The 27,631-nt window shown below is 35.6% G+C and overlaps 2 protein-coding genes across 5 annotated transcripts; one reads left to right on the top strand and one right to left on the bottom strand.

The window, feature by feature from the left end:
* The first annotated feature begins 6,345 nt into the window (after window positions 1-6,345).
* Window positions 6,346-11,459, top strand: LOC113300202 (protein FAR1-RELATED SEQUENCE 9-like). Of its 4 annotated transcripts, XM_026549408.1 has the most exons (9): window positions 6,346-6,521; window positions 7,270-9,536; window positions 9,619-9,806; window positions 9,907-9,963; window positions 10,051-10,137; window positions 10,215-10,295; window positions 10,399-10,485; window positions 10,570-10,697; window positions 10,805-11,459. In XM_026549408.1, exons 2-8 carry the CDS (start codon window positions 7,277-7,279, stop codon window positions 10,615-10,617), a joined length of 2,808 nt encoding a protein of 935 aa, XP_026405193.1. In that variant the 5' UTR covers window positions 6,346-6,521; window positions 7,270-7,276; the 3' UTR covers window positions 10,618-10,697; window positions 10,805-11,459. The 4 variants fall into 4 exon arrangements, with proteins under 4 accessions (XP_026405193.1, XP_026405194.1, XP_026405195.1 ...); XM_026549409.1 differs by lacking the exon at window positions 10,051-10,137; XM_026549410.1 differs by lacking the exon at window positions 10,805-11,459 and having other exon boundaries at window positions 10,390-10,485; window positions 10,570-10,606.
* An 884-nt stretch (window positions 11,460-12,343) lies between these two features.
* Window positions 12,344-17,712, bottom strand: LOC113300201 (alpha-1,4 glucan phosphorylase L isozyme, chloroplastic/amyloplastic-like). The gene is made up of 15 exons (XM_026549406.1): window positions 17,349-17,712; window positions 17,043-17,266; window positions 16,857-16,958; window positions 16,456-16,632; window positions 16,015-16,290; window positions 15,588-15,859; window positions 15,297-15,414; window positions 14,809-15,201; window positions 14,490-14,642; window positions 14,050-14,178; window positions 13,712-13,948; window positions 13,510-13,586; window positions 13,195-13,381; window positions 12,880-13,080; window positions 12,344-12,757 (listed from the first exon to the last, which is right to left on the bottom strand). The coding sequence occupies exons 1-15, from the start codon at window positions 17,575-17,577 to the stop codon at window positions 12,641-12,643; spliced, it is 2,892 nt and encodes a 963-aa protein (XP_026405191.1). The 5' UTR covers window positions 17,578-17,712; the 3' UTR covers window positions 12,344-12,640.
* Between the last annotated feature and the right edge of the window lie 9,919 nt (window positions 17,713-27,631).

Raw genomic sequence — 27,631 nt, 5'->3', positions numbered from 1 at the left:
CTTGGGAAAATTTTCCTCCACAAATGATGAAATGATTAGGCTATCCAATCATTCCAATGGGTGGACTTTCAATTACTTCAACGTGATGATGATTACTAGTTAGAGAATTATCATATCTTGCCGGTAGAAATAGTTCATCTTTCCCACATCTGGAATGATAACTTCAATGATTTTTAGAGTTTATTGAGAAAAATAAATAAAAGGATTATACTTATTGATGCTTCTTGTGATCATTTTCCATAAAACTATGGATCAATATCCATCCTCGTGGATAGAAGTGTAGAATACTTGTAAGCCATAACATCCTCTGGATTTACCAACATGCCCTGGAGAAGCTAAAAGTATTGCTTTGAAAGATGTCATTAGTTGTGAATTGAAGCTCAAGATAACTACTGATATCATATTTATGGTTGATTGTAAAACTGTGATTCAATCACTTAGAGTATTAATTTAGGTTAAAGAGCAAGAAAAATTAAAAAAGACTATCAAGCTTTATTTGGTTGTTCTAAGGATTGTGTTTTCTTTATTTGTTAGAAGAGACTAAATAGGTACAAAAATACTAAACAGGTTTAGTGGATACACTAGCTTAAGGAATTAGGAACTTTGTGAGTTCAAGTTTTTCTATTTATACATGTCAACAGTTGACAAAGTTTAATTTCTTTGAAATCCTTTATATGGGGGAATGCCCTAGTTTACGTTGATTTCAAGGGTACGCGCTTATAGCTTAGTGATTTTCCACCAACTTTAGTAAGAATAATGAGGAAGTCAGGTATTCAATCCCCACCGTAAAGATTTGTTTTATAATTATATAGCAAGGTCGGGTGGGTGGCGTCTGACAGTGGGACCAGCCTGACTGGCTAGGTTTGGGTATTGTTTCCTTTCGTACATTAAAAAAATACCGTAGCTGATTTTTACAAAATTTTATATTATTTTCAGGAAAAAGAAAAATCATTTGTAGAGGCAAGAAACTACCGTGCGGTGAATTTGTCCAAAAACCCACCAAGGTGTAGGGTGGTAATTAATTATCTAATTATTACCACTATTTGTACAAAAGTGTTTCTGTAGTGCCAACCTAGAGAAACTATTTCACCTAAACAAAAGAAGAACAAGAATAAGAAGATCTCCAATCTCTCAGATACAAACTCAATCAATTTCTGTCTATCTTTCACTCATTCGTTTTTGAATGTCATCATCTTTTCTCAGTGTCATGCTCTTACCTTTCTTGTGCTTTGTTCATCGGCTATGGGTTCTTTATAATCTCTGCATAGCCAATCTATGACAGCCGCAGATGTGTCAATTCCGCCATCAAACATTTCATGTTCATTAACTATGAAATAAAAATTCAATAACTCAATCCGCAATAAATTAATAACTCCACTAAAATAATTAAAATTTTCTTATACCAACTAGGATTGCATAGGCTAAATTTTAACTCGATAATGAATAACATTGCTAGTAATTTTCTTTGGACCCAAGGTCATTTAATTTATTGAAATTTTCTTCACTAGAATTATGAACTTTTTTTTCTTCAAAAAAGATAGAGGCATAAAGCGAAGTTGACATACCATAATTATTCCTTTCATGCACTCTACGGTGAAACTGAGGTTATTCTTTCCAACATGTGAAATAAGTATATCTATGATGCTTTTCTTTTCATCTTTGTCATGATTACCATTATCTACTTGCGAATTCATATAGATACTATCATCGATAATCTGATCAAAGAAAATATTTAATTCTTGAGCAGCTTTTCTCAGTCTTGCATCATATTCACTGACAATATCTAACCAATTAAGTTATGGAAACAAATCTCCCGAACTGAATATATTTTCCACTGAATTTTCTTTCTCTATCAATCTAATAAATTTGTTTGTGTATTGTTAAAATTATCCCCAAGTGAACACCTAAATATGATGGCTTTTAACACCATAAACAATGTCTTGGTCAGATTAACGATTCCACCCCGCTCACGAGAGATTTTTTTCAATTATTCTATCAACTTCTTCTTCTGTTATATACTTGAAATAATTGACCCTCTTTGGACTCAAGAATTCAAGAACACAAAACTTCCTGAGTTGTTTCCATTGTTCGTTATATAGAGACATAATTATATCATTTCCACCGAAAGAAAGAGAATTTTAAAAGCCTTTGCATGGACTCTATCTACGAAAGTAACGTCATGGGTCTTTAGAATATCAATTGTCGCCTTCTGCAAATGAAACAACAAGTGTAGGCTTACCGCCAAACTTGAACAGCTCAAGGGGACCATACTTCAAACACATTTAATGAAAAAATTGGTGAAACAAATGAGTTATTTGATGGAAATTCCCGATGATAGGAATCTTAGACGGCGAAGGTGGTAATTTGAGCTTCGTGTTTGATCTAAGTTTCCTCAAGATACAAAAAATGACATAGGAAAAGAGAATAGTTACGAATGGAAGCATCATTGGATTAAGCAACATGGCTGCATATTATCGATATTAACATTACATGGCCAAGGTTGTAAACCAGCAAACCCCATAGATGAATTCGATATTAAAAGTATCACTTGAGTTTATTGGAATAATAAATGTTTACATCCAAAGAAGTTCATAAATGATATTTCACAAGTGTTTATAGATTAGATAACACATGATTCTATTAACTGCAATAGCAATGTTCATTTGTACTTCATATTGATTTATTCTGTAAGAAAGTTTCATCCTAGTGCACTTAAAACTCGACTTAGGATAACTTCCCTAGTGTACTTCTCGAATTGTTGTAATGCAAGATTTTCCTTTTAGTTACACGAGACATTATTAATTATAAGTACCTTTTGGTTGTTATATTCATCTTGCTTTTGTTTTAATAAATGTTTGAAAAGCATCGAATATAGATAATTTGAGTTTATCATATTATATCCTTTCAAGTATAATCTCAAATAAAAGAAAAAAATCGAAATCTTAAACTTTTTCCATCCAACTAGACTTTAACTTCGGTATATTACCTTGAAAAAATGGACAACAAAATAGAAACCATATTTGTGAAGTAGAAATTGAATATTCTTTCAACAAATCAAAATATTAGATTACAAAAGAAAAAGAAAAAATCATTTGAGATTACACTTTAAATGCTATCATATCATAAACTCTAACTTCGTTATATTACCTTGACAGAAGAGACAACATAATACAAACCTTATTTGTAGATCAAGTAGAACTTGAGTATTCTTTGAACAAATCAAAATCTTAGATCACAAAGAAAGACAAAAAAATAAGAGTAAACTTCTTAAAACAAATCAAAATCCTCATTTAACATTCTCCAATAACAAAGTCATACCTTTGTTGGTTAACTATTGCATGGACTCAATGATTTGCTTATAATGCTTTATTTTATATGTTTCACAAGTATGTTATAATGAGTATGATGATAAACACGAGTTTTTATCCGATATGTTAGGCACAATAAATTAAGTATGAACATACCGTTCAAATGGGTTGTGTGTTTATTTATTTTTTTCATTACAATAGTTGTCATATCATAATCAAATTTAAAGTACATAACTAGTTTGTAATATTCAATATGTCTTTTTATATTTTTCAAAATGGATACGTTATTTGCAAATAAGTGATCTGTTTTTTAGATATTTTCAAGTGCTAAGGTGAAATAAGATTAATAGAAATTTTGAAACTTGAACAAAGGACCAAGTTTGAATATGAGTTTATTTACCAAAAAAATTAACACAGACCTTGTTGTATCTAATAAAAACACATGACTTGACTGCGGAAGAAAATAAAGTATATTGTACTCCAATATCTTGAATCAGTTCAAGTTTAAACACAAGTTAGATTGTTATTATCAATATCTATTAAGGGTATGCTAATACTCATGGTGGTGGACAAATTTAAGTTAAATTGTTATACTTGTCTCATAAGACCAACTTGAATCTACTTTTGCATGAACTTTTAATAACCTCTTTTCCTAACTACTATACTAATAAAAAAAAACTATTAGACACATAATTAAGATCGAACCTCAAGTTAAGGTCATGCAATTGTGTAAATCTCTCTTAGTAGATGTACAACAAGAGCTATAATTTTTTATTTTTAAAAGTTAGTTTAAAACCAATGAATACAAGCAAAAAGAAAAATCTAGATTTACTATTTAAGGATCATAATACCTAGGAAACAAAACTCTAAATTACAATTGCCCAGTAAGCTCATACACCCAAATTTCATACATTCATAGGGAAAATTTTCATGATTGATAAAAAAATGTTGCTTTGAAAGAAATTCTTATTAATTTACACGCAGATGCAGTTCTTAAATATCAATTTTCTTATTGTCATAATTCTTTTGGGATTTTTGAAAAAAGACTAATTCAAACAAAATAAATAAACTGAATTTCAGATTCAATGTGTCGAAAAAAATCATATCCTCTTTTGTTATTGTTTATTTTCAGATTCACAATATTGTGAAATTTTATTCCTTTTTAGAAGAGTTAGCTCTCATCAGTGTTTTTTTTTAATTTTTTTTACCTTTTTTACCTTTTACTTTTAAATTTCAATTATGTGTCTTATTAACATGATTTCCAAAAGATTTAAATTATCAAGAAGAATCGAAATTTTCTATGCAAGAAAAGAATATTTTAATCTATCAGAACTTGTATTCAGGGATACAAGTTAATAAGCTTTTTAATATCTAAGTAGAAGTTAGAAATCCAACACAAAAAATTAGCCTTTTAATCTCTTTAACTTGTATATAATGATATAAGTTAGGAGGACCCTTCAAAGGATGAATTAGCGTTTTAATATTTTTAACTTGTACACAGGGATATTTAGAGGACCCTTCAATTATTGGTAAAGTTGTTTTTAGATCCTAAAATGATCATTTATTTTTTCTGCATAGATTATTTTATTTGTTGAGTACGGGTCTTCCCTTTTTATTTGTAGCCGTAGCATATGGTATGGTAGTTGCATTTGCTTCTTTTATGGCGCATGTAGTCGTGGTAGTCGCATCTGTTTTTTGAGTTTATAGGAATGAGTTTATTTTTGTTCACTCCTTTTTTTTTCTTTGAAACAATAGAATAATGGTTTTAGAAATACACCTAAATACAATAAAACAATGGTTCATACTATAAAACTACATCAAAGTACGTACGTTGGTCTATGAATTTTGCTATTACAGGGGTTCAACCCCAACCCATCCTATGAGGGATGAGAATTATCAAACCATTTGATGGTTCTCGAACACATGCCTCTGAAGGCTATATATTGACATGTTAATTAGATAACAGATGGCCCTATTACCATCCATATTCAGAGTTTCGACCCTCCCGAAATCAAATCAGTAGTGGGGGTCTTGGATGGAGCCACGTGATCTGATTCATTATTTAGATTATGATCCTATCCAATCCTTCCAATCGGTGGAATTTCAATTACTTCAACGAGATGATGATTAATAGTTAGAGAATTATCACATCTTGCAAATACAAAAAGTTTTTCTTGTCCACATTTGGAATGATAACTTCAATGATTTGCAGAGTTTATTGAGAAAAAATAAATAAAAAGATTATACTTATTGATGCTTCTTATGATCATTTTATAGAAACCTATGGATCAACATCCATCCTCGTGGATAGAAGTGTACAATACCTATAAGCCAGAGCATCCTCTGGCTTGCCAACATACCTTGGAGAAGCTGAAAGTATTGCTTTGAAAGATGCCATTAGTTGGAAATCGAAGCTCAAGATAACTACACTGTAAAACTGTTAAAAAGCACGAAAATTTATGAAAGACTATCAAACTTTATTTGGTTGTTCTAAGGATTGTGTTTTCTTTATTTGTTAGAAGAGACTAAATAGGTATAAAAAGACTAAACAGATTTAGTGAATACACTAGCTTAAGGAATTAGGAACTCTATGAGTTTAAGTTTTTCTATTTAGACATGTCACCAGTCGACAAAGTTTAATTTTTTTGAAATCCTTTGGACAAGCAATGTCCTAGTTTACGTTGATTTTTCGATAAAAATCACGAGGAAGTCAGGTATTCAATTCCCATTGTAAAGGTTTGATCGTATAGTTGGATTTGGTGGGTTGAGTTCGAACAATGAGACTGGTCCAACTGGTTGGATTTGGGTAATGTATGTCGTCGCGCATCAAAAAGAAATACAGTGGTTGAGTTTTACAAGATTTTATCTCATCATCGGGGAAAAAAAATCATTTGTGGAGGCAAGAAACTACTCTGCGGTGAATTTGTCCAAAAAAACCACCGAGGTGTAGGATGGTAATTATCCAATTATTACCACTACTTGCACAAAAGCGTTTCTGTAGTGCCAACCTAGAGAAACTATTTCACCTAAAGAAAAAGAAGAAGAAGAAGAAGATCTCCAATCTCTCAGACACAAAACTCGATCAATTTCTGTCTGTCTCTCTTTCACTCCTCCGTTTTTGAATGTCATCATCTTTTCTCAAACTCATCCCCAAAACTAAATTCATTTTCTTCTTCTTCAAAGTCTTTATCTTGAACACCCCCCCAGCATCAGGTGAGCTCAATTACTCTCTTTCTCTCTAAATTTATACAGTGAAATTTACTAATTTCTCATTTATTAAAGAATTTAAAATAATGGGGCATCCCTTGAAAACCCACATAATGAATGCATCCCTGAACAGAAATTTGAAATTTTTATTACTTGTTGTTGCATTGAATTGGGATGAAAGGGTTTAGCTGAGTAAATTGGTTTATAGTTCAAACCCTCATTTGCTATTTATGCTTAGAAGAATTTGCCTGGACATCATCACATTTGTGCTGTAAATTGGTGGTTCTAGTTGTTGTTGTAACTTGTAAAAAGTAGTGCTGAAAAGAACCATCTTTGTAACTTGTTGTAAATTGTGGAATTGGAGTCAGGCGGTCTTTTCTTAGATGAAGATATTGAGTGCACGATGAATGCTTCGATGTCCTCGAATGTGAAATGTGCATCTCCTTCTACCTGACTGACTCCAATTCCACTCGATAGCTCGATTTCTAACATAGGTAATTATAGTCTGTAAGAAGTCCAGATATGTTTTTGTATCTGGGGACTTGTCGATTATCTTGTCCAAGCTAGACTTTTTGTATGTCTCATCACATAAGTTAACTGAGGAGGTACAAACAATCAATTGTGGGCAAAAACTTGCCGAGTGCAAATGTCTGTTTGTTTTTTCCTTTTTTTTTTCGTGTTTACGATGTCACAGTTATTCTCTAGTTATTGTAATCTTTGTAATAACACAACCTCAAATGTTTTTGTTGTACAGAGAAGTTATGGATACCAGTGGAAGGAGCTCAAATAATAGATGTTCAGGATACTCACCTGGGAACTTAGAAGAAACTGTCGAACAGACTATCAGAGGTGATATTGGACAAACTTTAAATGGCAACCAAGGAGAGTTAGATAAATCAAATGATGTTGAAGTTGATCTCAACAAGTTAGAAGACTTGATATACGAAGGAATGGTGTTTGAATCTGAAGAAAGAGCATTTGATACATATAATGAGGTTGCCAGGAGAGCGGGTTTTAGTGTCCGAAGAGACAAATTAGTTAAGAGAGCAAATGGCATGATGCGCAAACGAGTTTTCGTATGTTTTAAACAAGGTATTCGAAAGAAGGATAACCGATATCAGTATGTGAGAAAGGAACGGCCACAAATAAGAACTGGTTGTATGGCACGTATGGTTATCAAATATGAAAAGGAGAACAAATGGGTTGTAACTGATATCATCTGTGAGCATAACCATCCGCTTCCAACCACGTCAAAGTCATATAGGCTAAGGCCCCAAAGAAGAACAGCAGATGCTGCTACTAACGATCTTGAAGGCATAGATACAGTAGGGATTTCTCCAGCTGATGGTTCCAAACAAATTAATGGACGGCAAGCAGAGGGGCATGAGAGTGTTGGCAATAAACTTGCAACTTTGGGAAATCATATTCAAAGTAAGCGGAAAATACTGGAGAAGGATGAAGCACGTACATTATTAGATTATTTCACGAGGAAGAAAATGGAGAATCCTGCATTCTTTTATTCAATGATAGTTGATAAGGAAAATCAGGTGACCAATCTATTCTGGGCGGATGCAAGATCAATCATGGACTACAACTATTTCGGTGATGTTGTTATTTTTGATACGACGTACCGAACAAACTTGCATGGCTGGCCATTTGCACCATTTGTTGGGGTTAACCATCATAAGCAGACAGTCCTATTTGGTGGTGCCCTGATATTAGATGAATCTACTGAGTCATTCATTTGGTTGTTTGAAACATGGATGAAGATGATGTCTGGACGTCAACCTAAAACGATCATCACAGACCATTGCGCTACAATTTCCAAAGCCATCTCAATTGTGATGACAGAAACACACCATCGAATTTGTTTGTGGCATATATTTAAGAATGCTTCTAAGCATCTTTCTCATGTTTACTGGATGCCGGGTTTTCTTCAGTGTTTCAGCAAGTGTATATATGGTTATGAGACAGAGGAGGAATTCATTGCCAGATGGGAGAAGATGTTGCATGACTATAAACTTGCAGGAACAAAATGGTTGGATGACTTGTTTAACGTGCGGGAGAAATGGGCATTAGTCTATGGACATGACACATTTTGTGCTGATACAACTACTACTCAGCATAATAAAAGTATTAACAAATTCTTAAAGAAGTTTGTGAAAAAGAAGTACTCTTTTACAGAGTTTCTTGCACGTTATGAAAGAGTACTTAGTGCTTGGCGGGAGAGAGAGTTGCATGAAGATTTCGAGTCTATTCAGACATCACCGAATCTGCCCTTTCCTGCACCCATGTTAAAGCAGGCGGCAGATAAGTATACAAGAGCTGTATTTAAGATGTTTGCAGAAGAGTACAAAGAATGGATTTTGTGCAAGGTAGAAGATTGCGGTGAAGATGGGATTTTCTGCAAGTATGAAGTAACACAAGAGAACCGTGCGAAAGGCCTGGTTACGATTGACCCTTCAACATGTCAAGTTTTGTGCAGCTGTAAGAAATTTGAGTTTGTAGGAATTTTATGCCGCCATGCCATTAAGATACTGTATCACAGAAATATCCATGATCTTCCTCCACATTACATTCTAAAGAGGTGGTCAAAAGATGCCAAGAGTGGGACCGTGAGGGATCGAGAGGGAAACCAAATGCAAGCTGATTCTAGCTCACTAATATCTTTACGTTACAATGAGCTTCTTCAGAAGGCTATTAATATTGTGACTAAGGGTTCACTTAATGAAGAGTCTCATTTGGTGGCCAGTCGTGCACTGGACAATGCCCTGTTAGAAGTTGAATCTGCTACAAAAGCAACTCAAGGAGGCAGCGGTGATGATTTCGACACATCTCTAGCAACTCAGTTCCACTCTGGAGAGAGAGTTTTTGTGGGAGAAGGAGGTGACAAAAGTATAATGTTCAGTGCTAGGCAAATTAATGGTGATCTAGATGTAGGACAAAAAAGGAGGAAAACACGAAATAGTTTTGTTGATTTAAGCCATGAGCTAAGCATGGATAATCCGCACCATCAGCAAGGTAAAAGTAAATAATATTACTGTCTTGCCCTTTATTTTTCCAACACTGTTGGCTGATGTACATTGTTTTCTGTGGATTGAAGGACAAAATCATAGGCTACCAGATGGCTTGAAGAGAAATGATTCACCTATTTATCCGAGTCTGCAGATAGTTTCCACACCAAATTCCACTCCCCTTCCGTATACTCCAGTTAGCTTGACAGAGTCAACGCAATTTATCTATCCAATTATACGCCCTAATTTACAATATGTCTCAAGTCCGTACACACAGGTACGAGTTAATGAGCTCATATGTTGTTTATTTCAAGGCACTGTGATTTTGTGATGATAAAGCTTTTTAACTCTAGGAATTGATCTTGTTCATAACACAGGGGTCCAGTGGTCTTGGGATGGAACCCTGTCCATTTATCACTCATAGCGCCCCAGAGGTGAGCTTTTGTGGGGAATTGTTTACGTTCTTATATACGTTTAGGAAGTTTTGCACATTATCTTAGGTATGGTCGAATTCCGTACAGGGATCTTATATTTCGAATAAGCCTCATAACTTAGGAAGTACATACTCAAAACCAACAACTGCAAACACTGGTTTCAAGCCTCACCAGGTAATAAAAGTGAAATTTGGTAATGCTCTAATGTTTCTGGATAGGGATCCCTCACAAACTCAATGTATATGATGTAGGCATCCTTCGGTGAGCCACGGATTCCAGCAACTTTTTACCCACAACCTTCTTCATTTCCCACTAGGTTTGAATCCAACCAGGTATAACAACGATGACGTACGTCTTAATTTTGTCAGATTTGCTGCTTCCGTGGAGAAATTGAATAGGTTTCTAAATCATTCACATGCGGGTAAGATTTTGTAGGTATTAAACCCTCATGGTTCATTGCAACCATCAATGTATATGGATCTTCACACAACTCAGGGTGCTCTGGGCATAGAATCTAGCGAGGTAATTGTTTCTTTATGTCTCTGGCATTTCTTCTTTTGAACTATACGTGCAACTTTCACTGGCTTGTATTTGGATATTATGTAGGAGTCATCTGATTCTGACGAGTCTCAGTTATCACCGCTAAGTAATTGAAGAATTAAAGTCAGGCACCTACGAGCTTGTATCAGAGAGCATTTATAACCAACTCGATTGTTTACCCGGATTTGCTCAAGGTTGTACATTGATAGGTGTCTAAAACACCTCGATTATTATCTACTGTTTATGGTTTCTTTGCTATCTTGCGAATTATGTATCTTATGTTTGCTTTTGAGAGTATTAGGTACTTTGGAGTCATTTGGAGCGAAAGAAGAGGAAATCATTCATTTGGAGCGAAAAGGGCAGCCACTTCCGGTGGCCATTATCCAAGTTGGGTGCCATCATCAGTCCCAATCATTTTGTCCAAAAGAACAGAGAAGGCATTGTGGTTCTGGTGATGCTAGCAACAACAAGGAGCTGAAACTGGTGATGATCAGGGGTTATGAAGAATACAGCAAGAACAATTGGTACTGAAGGTGTTGGTGGTACTGAGAACTATGGGGTGAATATGCAGGTGCAGTGGTGATTTAATGGGTTGTGTGCTGGTGGTTTGCGGTGGTAGTTGTAATAGAAGATGGAGGAATTGGTCCTGGTGGTGCACAAGAAGTAGCCGAGTATGGTGTTGGCTTTACAGAGAAATAGAGTAAACTGTGGGTGCTAACAAATTGGATTTGAATCTGAGTTGAAGCTACTGCTGGTCTAGAATGAATGTTTTACAGGGAACATGAGCTGATGGGAATGTCTGGGTGCAAAAGAATGAAAATTGTTCTGGTTAGGGCTGCACAACGGGTAGGGTGAGTAGGATATGGCCTATACCCGCCACCCTACCCGTTTACTGGCGGTTAAGGAAATTTTTACCCGCCACCCTACCCGCCAAATAATGGATAGGGTAGGATACGGTTAAAATACTGGCGGGTAGGGTAGGGTTGGCGGGTATGAGTAGGGTATGTGCACCCCTAGGTAGGGTGGGTAGGATATGACCTATACCCGCCACCCTACCCGTTTACTAGCGGTTAAGAAAATCTTTACCCGCCACCCTACCCGCCAAATAGTGGATAGGGTAGGATACGGTTAGAAAACTGGCGGGTAGGGTAGGGTTGGCGGGTATGGGTAGGGTATGTGCACCCCTAGTTCTGGTGGTATGAAGTTGCAAGAATGGAGTTGGGCCTCAGATGATGTTGAATGGTTTGCAATGTCTGCCACAGTATGAATGGAGAATGCAGGGAAGGCTGAAATGAAACTGAGACGAGTAGATGAATGCTTAGGTTGCAAAGAAGCTGCACCATAGCCTGTGATTCAGACGTGACTTGGTTCTGACCATGGTATCACTGAGTTGAGCTAACTCAATTGACTCTCCCTTCACCAACGCCACTTATCCGGTCACCTGAACTGTTTACCGGCGAAACTACCGGTCAGATTCCGACCACATTTCTTGACTGCCGGTGATACTTTTTGGAAGAGTTTCTACACATGGGCTTAGTGGACTCCTAGATGGGAGGGAGGGATGAGATACTAGTGGAGTCATCTGGGAAAGAGATGCTACTTTTGAGGCAGCATTTCTTGCCTGCAATCCAGCAAAAGTGTCATTTGTAACATAGTGCAGCACTTGTTGTGCTTGGGTTGTCCGAGGTGATTTTCTATAAATTGATTAACAAGCTGTCACTTGTTAATTGTTAATGTAGAGAGAAAGGTCATGCGATTGTGTGCATTTTGATTCATGTAATTTCAGTTCATAATAGTGATTGAATCCTAGTTGGGTCTCCCAATGACTTAGGCCCATGGCTAATGAGAAAGCGAATTCATTTTCCAGAGCAAATTGCAGGAAACAGAAGTGGTCAGTACAGTATGATGATTTAAACCTCAACAACTTGAATTATCGTTAAACCTCAGCAAGGGAACATTTGATTTAAAAGAGATAGAATTCAATATGAAAACAAAATTGACACATATTCTAACTTCTTAACTGAGGAGTTAGATCTCTTATTGCACTGCATCATGCTAACTGTTGTTTGTACACTGATGAGACCGATCATTTCCTAAATGATATGAGCCATTCTTTGCACTGTAATACTACAGAATGCTATGGCAATTCAATAGGTTCAATGTTCCATATATCCTTTGCACATTCACGAATTGTTCTGTCACTACTGAACTTGTAAGACCCAACCGTATTCATGATTGACATTCTTGTCCATTTCTGCGCAAAACATAAACAGATCAAAAACTTTTGATGACAAAAGGAAAAGAAAACCAAAAAGAATGGCGTCCATGCAAAAGCCTGGGGAATTACAGTATGTTCCATTTAAGATGAATACTTACCTTTTGGTCTTTATACGCCTCGTCAACTTTATCCTGGCATTCGATGTAACTAGGAAAGTCCTTCCCAACGAGAAAATAATCTGCACGGCCGTAACCTTCGTTCCCTTCCAAGGATCCCATCAGTTCATCATAGTTGTTGGATCCAAAAACACCACTTCTGATATATGCCTTCACTTCTTGAAATCGTGGGTCTGGGACGAACTGTGCAAGACCAGAATAGTCGACAAATAAAGCATTTTTCAAGAACACTTGAATTTGAGTTTCTAAATGTTTCAACTACAGAAGCACATTTTTGTTTATATAATAAGGCCATACCTTTCCATCGGTTCTTTCTTTCCGTAGCATTGTAATTTCGTGAGCCTCGGCTCCAAAGAGGAAAAAATTGTCATCTCCTACCTCTTCCCTAATTTCAACATTGGCACCATCTAGGGTCCCAATCAGCACACATCCGTTCATCGAGAATTTCATATTGCTGGTTCCACTTGCTTCCATACCGGCAGTACTGGTGCATAAATAAGAAGAAGACAACCAAAGTAAAATTACTATAGCTTTATGCATGACATATGTCAAGGACAGTAAGAGATTGATATGCCAAAACCCAGTGTTCGAGAGCAACGCTCTCCACAATACCTGATGTGCTGTGATAGTTCAGTGGCAGGAATTAGCATTTCGGCAACACTAACATTATAATCAGGAACAAATATGACCTACGAAAAGCAAGAAACAGAATTGCGGATGAGTATAGGCCTGTACGCGAGAAATCTACAGAAAGTAAAAGCTGTATGCTGTATTTAAAACTCAGTTGATGGCATGTACGAGTAAGCTACATTACCTTCAAAAGATCTCCTATTTCAGAATCACGATTTATTGTAGCTCCAACGTCTACGATGAATTTCACAATCCTTTTAGCTTGTACATATGTAGCGAATGCTTTCCCTCCAAATATACATACACGGGGAGCAAATTTTTCTTTCCTTTCTTTAGCACTCATTTCTTTCATCTTCTTATACCGGTAAACAATTCCAAGGATATTCAAAAGTTGCCGCTTGTACTCATGGATTCGTTTTACCTGAAAACATAGTAAATCCCTTTCAGTACCATGATGATTTTTAGAACCCCAGAGAGAGAGAGAGAGACAGAGAGAGAGAGAGAGAGTGGGTTGGGAATAACCTGAACATCAAACATCGCGTCAGGGCTCACAGAATATCCTGTTTTTTCCTTTATGTATGATACAGCTTTAATCTTATTGCTCCTTTTTGCAGCCCTCCACTCAGCTTGAAGATCCTCATTATCCGCAAACTGTGAACAGTTCTTGCCACTCAGGTTATAGACGAACATGACAGGAGAAAACGCATTAACTATCAAACTTTCTACAAGGGACTCATTTATTTAGCCAAGTTTTGAAAGGAACCTAACGGCCCAGTTTTATTTCAAATTTCTATTCAGGGAAAAGCTATACAGCATAGGCAAAGAAGTGAAATGAGCTCAATCTAAACATTGAAGTTTAGTTCAACAATGAACAAATATATGTTGGAAGAGAGAATCGAAAGAGTGAGCCAAAATAACCCAAAAATGAAGCAATACTATAATCTCTGAACTTGGCAAATTACCTTTCGGAGCTCGGCCAGCTTCTCAGTGTCTAGTACCCAGCTTTCAGTGCCAGTCCATTTGGTTATAATGTTACTTAAATCTGGATTGCAAAAGCGGATCCATCTTCTTGGTGTCACACCATTTGTTTTATTTTGAAATTTATCAGGCCACATCTGTCACAAAGAATGCTGAGATAATCAATAGGATGAAATGAATTTGTTCAACCCATAAGCAATTCGTCAAGGTGTGATACTTATGAAAGGAATAATGTGTTTAGCTACTTCACAGTTTTGTAAGTAAAAGCAAATGAAAATTCGAAAATTCGTCACGTGTGTTTACCTTGTAGAAGTCGTTAAAGACTTCCTCTTTCACAATTTCACTGTGAATTGCAGCCACCCCATTTACAGCATGGCCACCAGCAATAGAAAGATTTGCCATTCGGACCAACTTTGGTTGTTTCGGATCTGGTTTGAAGAAGGTTTTTTTCTTAGTAGAACTTTTGTCTTTGGAGTTCTTTTTTTTATCCTTGGGCTCAACCTTGTTAGATATTCCATCTAATTTCACCAAAATTTCGTTTATATCAGTGTCGGCAGCTGAAACTTCTGACTTGGCAAATACTTCTTTAATTGTTGCAGGTAACTCAACATTGTCCAAGATCCTCATTGCTTGAATTTTTTTCTCCAGCAGCTCGAGATCTTCTACCCCGTACTCCGAAACAATTGTAGAAAGCAGCTGATTGAATTACCAAGCAGACAAGTCAACAATCCGGTGAAAGGAATTTACTATGTATCCTGGCTAGAAGATACGATATGGGTGAAAAATAGTACCTCGGTTTCAACCAATTCTATGATCTCAACATGTCGAGGAAGCAGTTTCTGCATAAGATCCAAACTCCATTTCTCCAGAAGCTCAGGTAGAACTGTGTGGTTCGTATATGCAACAGTTCTGTCAGATACAGAAACATGAAATTAAATTACTGTCAAGCTAAAGTTACCTTCTACTTAGATTACTAACTAACCAACTTTTATACCAAAATAACAAAAAATGCATAATTCTCATGTTCTATACGAGCTTTCAATTCAAGAAAATAGCAAATGTGTACCAAACAATATAGATACCTTTGAGTGATGTTCCAAGCCTTCTCCCAGCTTAAACCCTTTACGTCAATCAGTATTCTCAATAACTCTGGGATACAGAGGGTCGGGTGTGTATCATTCATCTGTACTGCAACTTTTTCTGGGAAATCCTCCCAGTTTATAGAACTTCCTGACCTCCTTTCAAAGCGCGCAACAATGTCTTGTAGAGAGGCTGAGCATAGAGTGTATTGTTGCTTCAAACGGAGAGTTTTTCCTTCCATTGATTCGTCCCCAGGGTACAATACATAGCATATCTATTTTAAGAAAATGAAACACTTGAATGAGTAAGTTAACATATTTTGCAGAAGTAATTCGTAATAGCCATTTAGTAAAACTTCATGAACTGCACAAACAGCCATGAACATGAAGATATCGATGAAACTCTAACAAGAAAAAAAAGAAAGTAAACCTTTTCAGCATTTGCTTGGGCTTCAAATGCCTTAACATGATCTCCAGAGTTAAAAGCATCCAAATCGAATCCTTCTGAAGTTACTCTGGTGGACCACAGCCGAAGGTTGATAGTGGTTTTGGTTTTATATCCTGGTATTGGGACATCATAGGCAAAAGCCCTGATAGTTTCTCCTCCAACCCAGTGTTTTTTTCCATCTGATCCCATAGCAATTTTTCCATAGAATTTAACATTATACGATACATCATTTCTTACAATTTCCCATGGATGGCCCATCTGCAAAGGAGTTTGTAGATTAAATGATTAAAATAATCATAGCATTGTAGTAGAACCACTGCAATATTTTAGCTCATACAGAAAACGAAGCACGGCAATTCTAACTGAAATGTCCAATGATGTAAGGCATTCTTCATACGATAAAATTGAAAACAAGAGCTTCACTTCAAGCCAACCTTCAGCAACTTCCTCTTGACCATCTGTGGTAATATTTTGTTTGAATAATCCATATTTGTATCTAAGTCCATAACCCCATGCAGGGTAATTCAATGTTGCCAAGGAGTCCAAGAAACAGGAAGCTAATCGCCCTAGACCCCCATTTCCAAGTGCTGCATCTGGTTCCTGTAAGTGATGCCATCAAACAAGTTCAGTACTACAAGCGAGCACCGTTCTTAAAACGAACGCTTGCTAAGAAAATCGTATTCATCAATTCAATTCAATCTAATCTACGAAATGACATAATTTTCCGGTCAAGATAGATCCAATTACAAAATCTCATTTGCTAATCACCAATAATACAATCCACCTTAAAATGCATTGGGAAAAAACCAACATATACACCTGACCTGCCTAGCAACATCCTCTAGATTGTGTCCCAGCTTGCTCAAAGCTTCGGCATACTCACCAGAGAGCTCCAGATTACCAATTGCATTCAACAATGCTCTCCCCTGCAGAAATTCCACAGTTAAGAATAAGGATACTCACACCAATTTTACACACAATTGGTACTGAAGAAATTAATAAACACAGACCTGCAGAAACTCCATGGACAAGTAGTAAGCTTGTTTCATATTGGTCTTTTCATAACAATCATATGTAGCATTCCAATTAGAAATTATTTCATCCCTAACACTTTGAGCAGTTGCAGTGTAAGCCTTAGGAAGATCAAATATCTCTGGAGAGAATGATGGACTAAATTCTGCATGGTATTTTATATTTGATGCTATCGACTTTGAAACACGCCGCAAGATTACACCTGAATCAAAATGAATCCCTAAATCATCTGCACACTAGAAAAAGAGAAAATAAAATAAAATGTGGGTTTAGATTTTGATTACCTTGTTCTTCTTGTTCAGCAGCAGCTACTGATTGTTGATCAGTAGCGACATTTTTCACATGAGAGAAAGATTTTCTTCTTGAACGCCATGAATTCCAAGGCTTATTCGTATGATGATTTGGAGAAGTAAATGTAATGAATCTGGATGATGTAGAATTGAAATGTGGGTTTGATTTTGGTCTAGTAGTGATATAAAATGCTGTGTTTACAGAGGAAGTTGAATTTGACATTTTTGTTGCTATGGTTATTCTCTCTGTCACTCAGGTTGTTGTTCTGACCTAGAAAATTCAGGGTTCATGAGATTATGATAGATGGTTTGTTTGTTGGTTGTTCTTCTTATCTTGTTTGATTTTCATTTCACATCACTGATTCAGGGACAGTCCCAAGATCAGTCACAAGTCCCCACACACATTCTCTCTATCACCCAAGTGGTGTATTTTTTTTATTTTATTTTCCAAACTAAATTTATTTTATTCATGGGCCTGTACAACTAGACCAGTTCCACTGAACAAACCCAACTAGCTAGGCCAGCACCACTGCTGAACCAACCGGTATTCCCAATATAGTAGTGCAGCACATCTCAAGTTTGCTGCTTCAAAAACAAAAAAACAAAAAAAAGAAACCTCAAGTCTGCTACTGTTCACATCTATCTTTGGTACAAAACAAAAGGAGATATCTAAACAATAGAACAAGTAAACAATTCAAATTATATATGATTGTACAACAATTTAAAGCATCAAAACATGAAGAATCAGAGGTTTATAGTAGTTCTACTAGCCAAGGTTTCTCAAAATGATAAATTTCAAGGAGACTTCGTTTGGAATTAATCACCCATGATCAAGCTGGGAAAATACAAAATCAAACAAATCAAAAACACCGCTAGAAATCCCCAAAATCCATAATTTCAATTACAGATTTATAATTACAATTTCAAAGAAACCCACAAATACTTGATACTGTAAAACACATGATAATCAATGAAAATGGAGGAAAATCAATTCTCGGGATTGAATTAAAGAAATCAGAACCAAGCCCATCCACCTAAACTAAATTTTGAGATGAAAAATGAAAAAATTCACCCAATTAAGTTGATTTCCACCGTTGAAGATTTCTTTACTCTAAAAGAAACAACAATAACTTTGTATCATCCTAGATGAAGGGAAAGGATGTAGGATAAAATGAAAAAATATTAAAAGGACTTAATTTTAACTCATCCAGCTATATTTTCTAGAAAAAGTGAAAATGAATCTAATCTGACAGTGGGGGAGAGAATCCTACGGTCAGTATGCTCGTTGCTTATGAAGCTCTCCCACGCAGCTGTGTGGGACAGAACTGCTCTTCCCAATAACGAAATCATTTAGGTTTTTAAATCGTGAATTGAATCGTGATTTGATTTTTATTTTTAAGAATTGAATCGTATACTGAATCGTGAATCGAAGATTCAACATCGATTATTGAATTGCTATATGGCTATAAATATCATTGAACTAGATAAAATACGTAAAAGGGTCCAAGAGCATAGCTCAGTGGTATCCCATCAACTCCAGTAATGAGGAAGTCAGAGGTTCAATCCCTGCTGCTATAAAGGTTTGTAATAGATTAGTTGTATAATGGGTTTAGCGATGTTGGGTCTGGCAGTGGGACCAGTCCAATTGACTGGGTTCGGGTAGGGACCTGTGCCCGGATTTTGCGTATCAAAAAAACAAAACAAAAAAAAAAATACTTAGAAAAACTTATTATTTTTTATTTTTATAAATTAGAAACACGTTCAATATAATCACCAACATCAATATGGTTTAGTGATAAAGGTTATACACTTACAAACTGGAGAGTTCATGTTCGATTCTCCGAGAAAATTCAAAAATATATGAGTCAGTGGAGTTTAAAAACCATGATCCCAACTCTATTAATGGAGGACCTACCTTTAGACGGAAACGATCTGTTTCAGTCTAAACTTAGCCAAACTATTTGCCAACGACGATTTAAAATTTTGTAAACGGTAGTACTGGAACGATACTGGTAAAATCGGTGATATTGATGAAGTGTCTTTTTTGTTTCTAAAAATAAAAAATCTCATATAAACTCATGTTAGGGTTGTTTGGTTAGACATTAAGCCGTTCGAATGTATAACATCTTTGATTGATGTTATCATAATAAAAATACCATAAATTAAAAAATTTGAGTAGCATAATGAATAACTACTTCTAAATTATAAAATTGCAAAGTGTATTCCAAATAAAAACCGATATGTGATATTAACTACTTTGAATACAAATATTTACATGATTTGATGTTAAAACCTACGATATAATAGAGTTTAAAACCAAGGGGATTAATTTGACTAAGATTTGATAGAGGTTACAAGTAGTGAATGGCTAAATCTCTCAAGAACAAGGTGATTTGCGTAAGTAATACACAAGTCTCTTTATACCTTACTCTCACAAGTATTTTCCAACCCTTAAAAACCAATACAAGTTTTCCATGTTAGAGCACTGCTCGGTCGAACTCGCAAGTGTTGCTATCTCAAGCTCGTTGTCAAGTTTAGTTGTCAAAACTATAAGTCCTGATTTCTAGTCTACTTATAGCTAAGTCTCGGATTGGGATAATAAGTGTAGTTGAGCATTAGATTTCACAGCGTTCATCGATTGAAGATGAAGAACTACTAAGGGGAGCTTGTAGAACTTCATCAACAAAAGGTATATGAAGACTTGAACTCATTTATCACTCAAAAGTTTATCTACTATATATCCTATTTGAGACAAAAGTCTTATATCTATATAGACTTCGATTATACACATTTAATATTTCGAGCTGAGTTTAACTCGCTTACATATTTCTCGAAATATGTGTTGGTAAGCTTTCGCTTTAACCAAGTTTATCTTATATTCTTGATGAAAGTCAAAAGATGATCATGTGAAAATCGCCTGGTAACATCTTACATGATTTGTGTGAGACAGTCATTTGATGTAGACCCGGAATGTTTCGTATTGATCATTCGATCACTTGAAAATTGCTTTGAAGCTAATAGTTTGTGCGAGACAGTTATTGTCGTATTCTAAGAATGTTTCAATGATTGAAACGGGAGTTTAGAACACTTAACTATAAATGGATTATAAGCACAGTATGTGTACTGTTGCAAATTATTCCAAGTCCGGATACCATAGTATGCATACCCGTATGCGTACTGGTTGGTTTAATGAAATTCCGGGAACTTAGTATATATGCACACCCTTATGCGTACTGGCGTAAAGTTTGATGTAGTTTTTCAAGTGGTAAATAAAGTTCGTTTAAAGACTTGTAGAGACTCGATTCTAGACTTAATAAAAGAAAATACTAAAATAAAGAAAATATATTCACAAGATTGTCACAATAACGAGGGATACTAGGACTTCGGATTCCACCAATTCTCATGTTCATGTGGTTCAACTAATTATTCTAGACATTTATAGCTCCAAAGTTAACTTTTTATAGACTCTTCTTCTTTGCCAAGGTGGATTTTTAAAAGATTAATTGTAAATCACAAGCATAACGCATCAAAAGTATTAAGACTAAGCATACGTTATCAAACAAAATCACAACTAATTAGTGAAAATCATAAAACAATTAAATCAAGTTAATAAAGTCATACAAAAAATAAGTAGAATTACCACATGCATGAAAAATAGCTTCCTCCTTTGTCCCAGTATTGGGATTTAGCTCCTCATATTATTCACGTTCTCAAAATAGGTGTTCATAGCTCAAATAGGTGAAAAACAAGAGAAAACTTATAAAGCAGACAGTTTGCAACGCTGTACTGGCGTTACAAACAGCTGTTACAACGGGTGTTGAACTATTACAGAGAAAAGATGACATCTTATGATATATGTGATCTATTGAACAACGATACTTCTGACGTGTTGTTTGAATACGACAGACTTTGCGACTGTTCTCGTATGTCCAATGTTCTTTAGCCTCTCTTGTTCACCAGCAGCAGGTGAATATTCCTGCAACTTCACCTGCGCTTCTCTGCTCCGATTCTATTGACCCCCAAACTCTCCTCGAAATCTCTTCTTTCCTTCCTTGGCAGTTACGGCAATAATCTCTTCTCTAAATCGTTCCACGCGTTTCTGAGCTTTCCCGATTGTCTCAAACTCTTCCTTACATAGATATGTATCTTTGGAAAGAGTTTTAGGTCTCTAGTCTCTCTAGAACTTCTAAAAATAAGCTCAATAAGGTTCGTGTAAAAATACTTTTCCTGTTTAAATCCAACTTGGTTTTTAGCCAATTTGGGTGCAATTCAAAGACTTCACCAGGCCTGTTTAGGCCTAGGGAGTAAAGCCAATCAATTTCAGCCATTGAATCGCTCTGGAACTCGATCGAATCATCACCCAAAAATCATGCAGACGAGATGAACATTTTCCCACCAATTTTTTTACTTGAATTTGGGAAGAAAGTGACCTCCCCATTATCTTTGGCTGGTCTCCCTTTAGCAGATGCCTGGAAATGGGTCACCCTTTAGTAATTAGGTTACCCCTTATCCAAAGTGAGAGTCCGTATAACAGGTGTCCTCCGAGCGCCTTAGACAACTTTTCGATCCGATTTTTCCAAAAATGTTTATTGGCCAAAAATACCTACACACACATAAAACACCATAATAAGTACAAAAATGAGCACTGTCAATATATAGAATCGAGACAAATCGGACACAAAAATGTGTCCATCAAAGTTCATATCCATAAATTCAACTGAGTTTGGAGGTATGCGTACCCATTCGCATACTGGCGAACCCAAATTAAGTCCGGCCACTTAGCTATGCGTACCCGTTTGCATACTTGAGTAGGTTATGTTCTAAAATCTGTTTGTTCATAAACTAATACATTTATAAATTAAGGAATGCAATCTTATGCAAACCGTGGCTATAATATTCATGAATTAGTTCGAGTGAATCAAAATCAATTTTGCTTCAATTGTGTCTGGTATACTTCAATGAGAACAATAGTTGAAAGTGTTCATATGGCTAACTGCGGTTAACTATTATTGAGCCAACAAGGTATGTATTCATTTAGGTACGGTTACTCATATCTATATGAAGTCACTTTTCATTTGGGTGTAACAAGCTAAGTTCGATCTAACGGTTGAAAGATATTAGCTTGAGTCTGATCAGGTTTTCCTTTGTTACCAAGGTATCATTGATTGCAAAACTTGATTTGAAGACTATATAAGGGAAAACTCTAGTAACTGGGAAACCTAATCTCCACACCTCATGTGTGATACTAGTTGCGACTAGAGTCGGTTCTCTTTTAACCTTAGGTTTTTTCCAAAACTTTGTAGGTTAATGACTTGAAGACGTCATTGGGATTGTGAAGCCACACCCAACTATTTTTTCTGTAGTTGCGTGTTCTGATCTTGCTTTATTCTATCGTATTGAGTACTATCTTCTCTAAGATTTTCTCGAGATTTAATCTCTGATAGGAAAGATAAAAAGTAGTCACAAACATCTTCGTCTCATCGTTTGTGATTTCACAATATCTTGTTTCGCTACCATATAATTAAGATTATTGTGAGTTGATTGATACTACTAGGATTTTTTTCGAGAATATAAGACTGGTGTATCAATTGGTTCATGTTCACCTTGATTTATCAAAAGATGGAACAAAACTCATAGGTATTTCTATAGGAAACAAATTTATCTATTAATAGACTTTTCTGTGTGAGACAGACTGGTTTATCAAGTCTTCGACTTTGGGTCGTAGTAACTCTTACTTGTGGGTGAGATCAGCTAAGGGAATCAAGTGCGTAGGGTCCTGCTGGGATTCAGAGGCATAAGAAACGTGATTGTACCTTGATCAGTCTGAGATTGGTTAGGGCTCAACTACATTCCAGTCCGAAGTTAACTTGGAGTAGGCTAATGTCTGTAGAGGCTTAATACAGTATAGTGTCCATAGCTATAAGAGACGCGAGATTATGCCGCTGGTCCATAAGAAATTTAATGAATACCACCACGCAAAGAGGAAGGACGTGGAGCGTGTTTTTGGTGGTCTTAAGTCCAAATGGGTTATAATTAGGAATCCTTGTCGTTACTAGTCTCATCGTGACGTTCAGACAATTATGAGAGTGTGTTTAATAAGTGCGTGGAACATGAGTATCGTGATACGCAGTGGGCGAGGTACGATGGAAGAGAAGAAACACCTCCAGTACAAGGTAACGTGAGAGAAGCGCGTAGGTATTACCAAAGCCATGCCCGCTGGAGATTCTTACAAGTAAATATAACCGAGCACATTTGACAACGTCATTGTCTAGGATTGCGAGAAGGTGAAGTCGGCCCCGCTGAGGTGCATGATGGCCTCCCCACTTCCGACGAGGGTACTACCGATGTGGTTGACAGCGCAGATGAATACCCAACTAATGATGATAACTTTTATGAGAACGGAGAGTAGGATTGAGTTATTTTTCTTTCTTAAGACTTTGTCCGCACTTATTTCCTTTCGTATGACTTTTCTGCACTTGTTTCTTAAGACTTGTTGTGTATTTTTAATTTTAATTATTTTCTATGGCATTTTAAGATTTTTATTATAGAATGAAATTTCACTTTCAATTTTCACCTAGTAATATTAATTTTGGATTACATTGTTGTTTTTATTATAAATGTTGGTTAGACGTTCACATGTCTACGGTTTCACTACAAACATCCCTTTATCATTCACCGTATCCAATGGTGATGATAGAGCTTATGTATAGCTAGTAATCAACACACGCGTTAACAGTGAACGACCAATACTTTTTGGAAACGACAGATGTTGATGCTTTTGTTACATGTATGCTTCATGTAAACATAACTCATCATACTCTATCATACGAGGCTCGGGTTAGTAAACATATCCTTCCATAAGTACCGAGTTTTAACACTCTTATTATAAATACGAATGCCGAATAATTTTATTTATATTTTATTACTTTTACAGAAAACAAGAGCCAAGATTGATTTTCGTGCGGATTCAAAGAGGCCTTTCATGTATGACGATCTGTACGAGCTCCTAAAGGATGTTGTGCCCGCATACAATGTGGAATGATTATATGCTTGTAATGGAATTGTAATAAAAATATCGTATTATTTTCTAATGCAACTAGGTTTAAAGTGATTTCATTCAAATTGAAAGTTCAAATAACATTAAGAGGTACAACTTACTAAGTAACTTCTACATTGGAAACTAATTCTAGAGGGGAAATTCAATTCTACAACGAGGTAAAATAAAACCAAATTACATAATGCGACACGAGGAGAAAAAAGCATTAATAGCGTCGTGGATCATATGTCAACCCAGAGGAGCAAAAATCATTTATAGCATCGTGGATCATACAATAATTTAAAGCATCAAAACATGAAGAATCAGAGGTTTATAGTAGTTCTACTAGCCAAGGTTTCTCAAAATGATAAATTTCAAGGAGACTTCGTTTGGAATTAATCACCCATGATCAAGCTGGGAAAATACAAAATCAAACAAATCAAAAACACCGCTAGAAATCCCCAAAATCCATAATTTCAATTACAGATTTATAATTACAATTTCAAAGAAACCCACAAATACTTGATACTGTAAAACACATGATAATCAATGAAAATGGAGGAAAATCAATTCTCGGGATTGAATTAAAGAAATCAGAACCAAGCCCATCCACCTAAACTAAATTTTGAGATGAAAAATGAAAAAATTCACCCAATTAAGTTGATTTCCACCGTTGAAGATTTCTCTACTCTAAAAGAAACAACAATAACTTTGTATCATCCTAGATGAAGGGAAAGGATGTAGGATAAAATGAAAAAAATATTAAAAGGACTTAATTTTAACTCATCCAGCTATATTTTCTAGAAAAAGTGAAAATGAATCTAATCTGACAGTGGGGGAGAGAATCCTACGGTCAGTATGCTCGTTGCTTATGAAGCTCTCCCACGCAGCTGTGTGGGACAGAACTGCTCTTCCCAATAACGAAATCATTTAGGTTTTTAAATCGTGAATTGAATCGTGATTTGATTTTTATTTTTAAGAATTGAATCGTATACTGAATCGTGAATCGAAGATTCAACATCGATTATTGAATTGCTATATGGCTATAAATATCATTGAACTAGATAAAATACGTAAAAGGGTCCAAGAGCATAGCTCAGTGGTATCCCATCAACTCCAGTAATGAGGAAGTCAGAGGTTCAATCCCTGCTGCTGTAAAGGTTTGTAATATATTAGTTGTATAGTGGGTTTAGCGGTGTTGGGTCTGGCAGTGAGGCCAGTCCAATTGACTGAGTTCGGGTAGGGACCTGTGCCCGGATTTTGCGTATCAAAAAAACAAAACAAAAAAAAATAAAATACTTAGAAAAACTTATTATTTTTTATTTTTTATTTTTATAAATTAGAAACACGTTCAATATAATCACCAACATCAATATGGTTTAGTGATAAAGGTTGTACACTTACAAACTGGAGAGTTCATGTTCGATTCTCCGAGAAAATTCAAAAATATATGAGTCAGTGGAGTTTAAAAACCATGATCCCAACTCTATTAATGGAGGACCTACCTTTAGACGGAAACGATCTGTTTCAGTCTAAACTTAGCCAAACTATTTTCCAACGACGATTTAAAATTTTGTAAACGGTAGTACTGGAACGATACTGGTAAAATCGGTGATATTGATGAAGTGTTTTTTTTTGTTTCTAAAAATAAAAAATCTCATATAAACTCATGTTAGGGTTGTTTGGTTAGACATTAAGCCGTTCGAATGTATAACATCTTTGATTGATGTTATCAAATTAAAAATACCATAAATTAAAATTTTTGAGTAACATAATGAATAACTACTTCTAAATTATAAAATTGCAAAGTGTATTCCAAATAAAAACCGATATAATCCTTTGCCTATGTGCATTCATCTCGTCAATATGAGTCTGATATGTGATATTAACTACTTTGAATACAAATATTTACATGATTTGATGTTAAAACCTACGATATAATAGAGTTTAAAACCAAGGGGATTAATTTGACTAAGATTTGATAGAGGTTACAAGTAGTGAATGGCTAAATCTCTCAAGAACAAGGTGATTTGGGTAAGTAATACACAAGTCTCTTTATACCTTACTCTCACAAGTATTTTCCAACCCTTAAAAACTGATACAAGTTTTCCATGTTAGAGCACTGCTCGGTCGAACTCACAAGTGTTGCTATCTCAAGCTTGTTGTCAAGTTTAGTTGTCAAAACTATAAGTCTTGATTTTTAGTATACTTATAGCTAAGTCTCGGATTGAGATAATAAGTGTAGTTGAGCATTAGACTTCACATCGTTCATCGATTGAAGACGAAGAACTACTAAGGGGAGCTTGTGGAACTTCATCAACAAAAGGTATATGAAGACTTGAACTCATTTATCACTCAAAAGTTTATCTACTATATATCCTATTTGAGACAAAAGTCTTATATCTATATAGACTTCGATTATACACATTTAATATTTCGAGTTGAGTTTAAGTCGCTTACATATTTCTCGAAATATGTGTTGGTAAGCTTTCGCTTTAACTAAGTTCATCTTATATTCTTGATGAAAGTCAAAAGATGATCATGTGAAAATCGCCTGGTAACATCTTACATGATTTGTGTGAGACAGTCATTTGATGTAGACCCGGAATGTTTCGTATTGATCATTCGATCACTTGAAAATTGCTTTGAAGCTAATAGTTTGTGCGAGACAGTTATTGTCGTCTTCTAAGAATGTTTCAATGATTGAAATGGGAGTTTAGAACACTTAACTATAAATGGATTATAAGCACAGTATGTGTACTGTTGCAAGTTATTCCAAGTCCGGATACCATAGTATGCATACCCGTATGCGTACTGGTTGGTTTAATGAAATTCCAGGAACTTAGTATATATGCACACCCGTATGCGTACTGGCGTAAAGTTTGATGTAGTTTTTCAAGTGGTAAATAAAGTTCGTTTAAATACTTGTAGAGACTCGATTCTATACTTAATAAAAGAAAATACTAAAATAAAGAAAATATATTCACAAGATTGTCACGATAACGAGAGATACTAGGACTTCGGATTCCACCAATTCTCATGTTCATGTGGTTCAACTAATTATTCTAGACATTTATAGCTCCAAAGTTAATTTTTTATAGACTCTTCTTCTTTGCCAAGGTGGATTTTTAAAAGATTAATTGTAAATCACAAGCAGAACGCATCAAAAGTATTAAGACTAAGCATACGTTATCAAATGAAATCACAACTAATTAGTGAAAATCATAAAACAATTAAATCA

This window comes from Papaver somniferum, chromosome 7 (assembly GCF_003573695.1).
Source record: "Papaver somniferum cultivar HN1 chromosome 7, ASM357369v1, whole genome shotgun sequence".
In the NCBI taxonomy this organism is placed as follows: Eukaryota; Viridiplantae; Streptophyta; class Magnoliopsida; order Ranunculales; family Papaveraceae; genus Papaver; species Papaver somniferum.
This window is presented reverse-complemented; position numbering and strand designations above follow the sequence as displayed.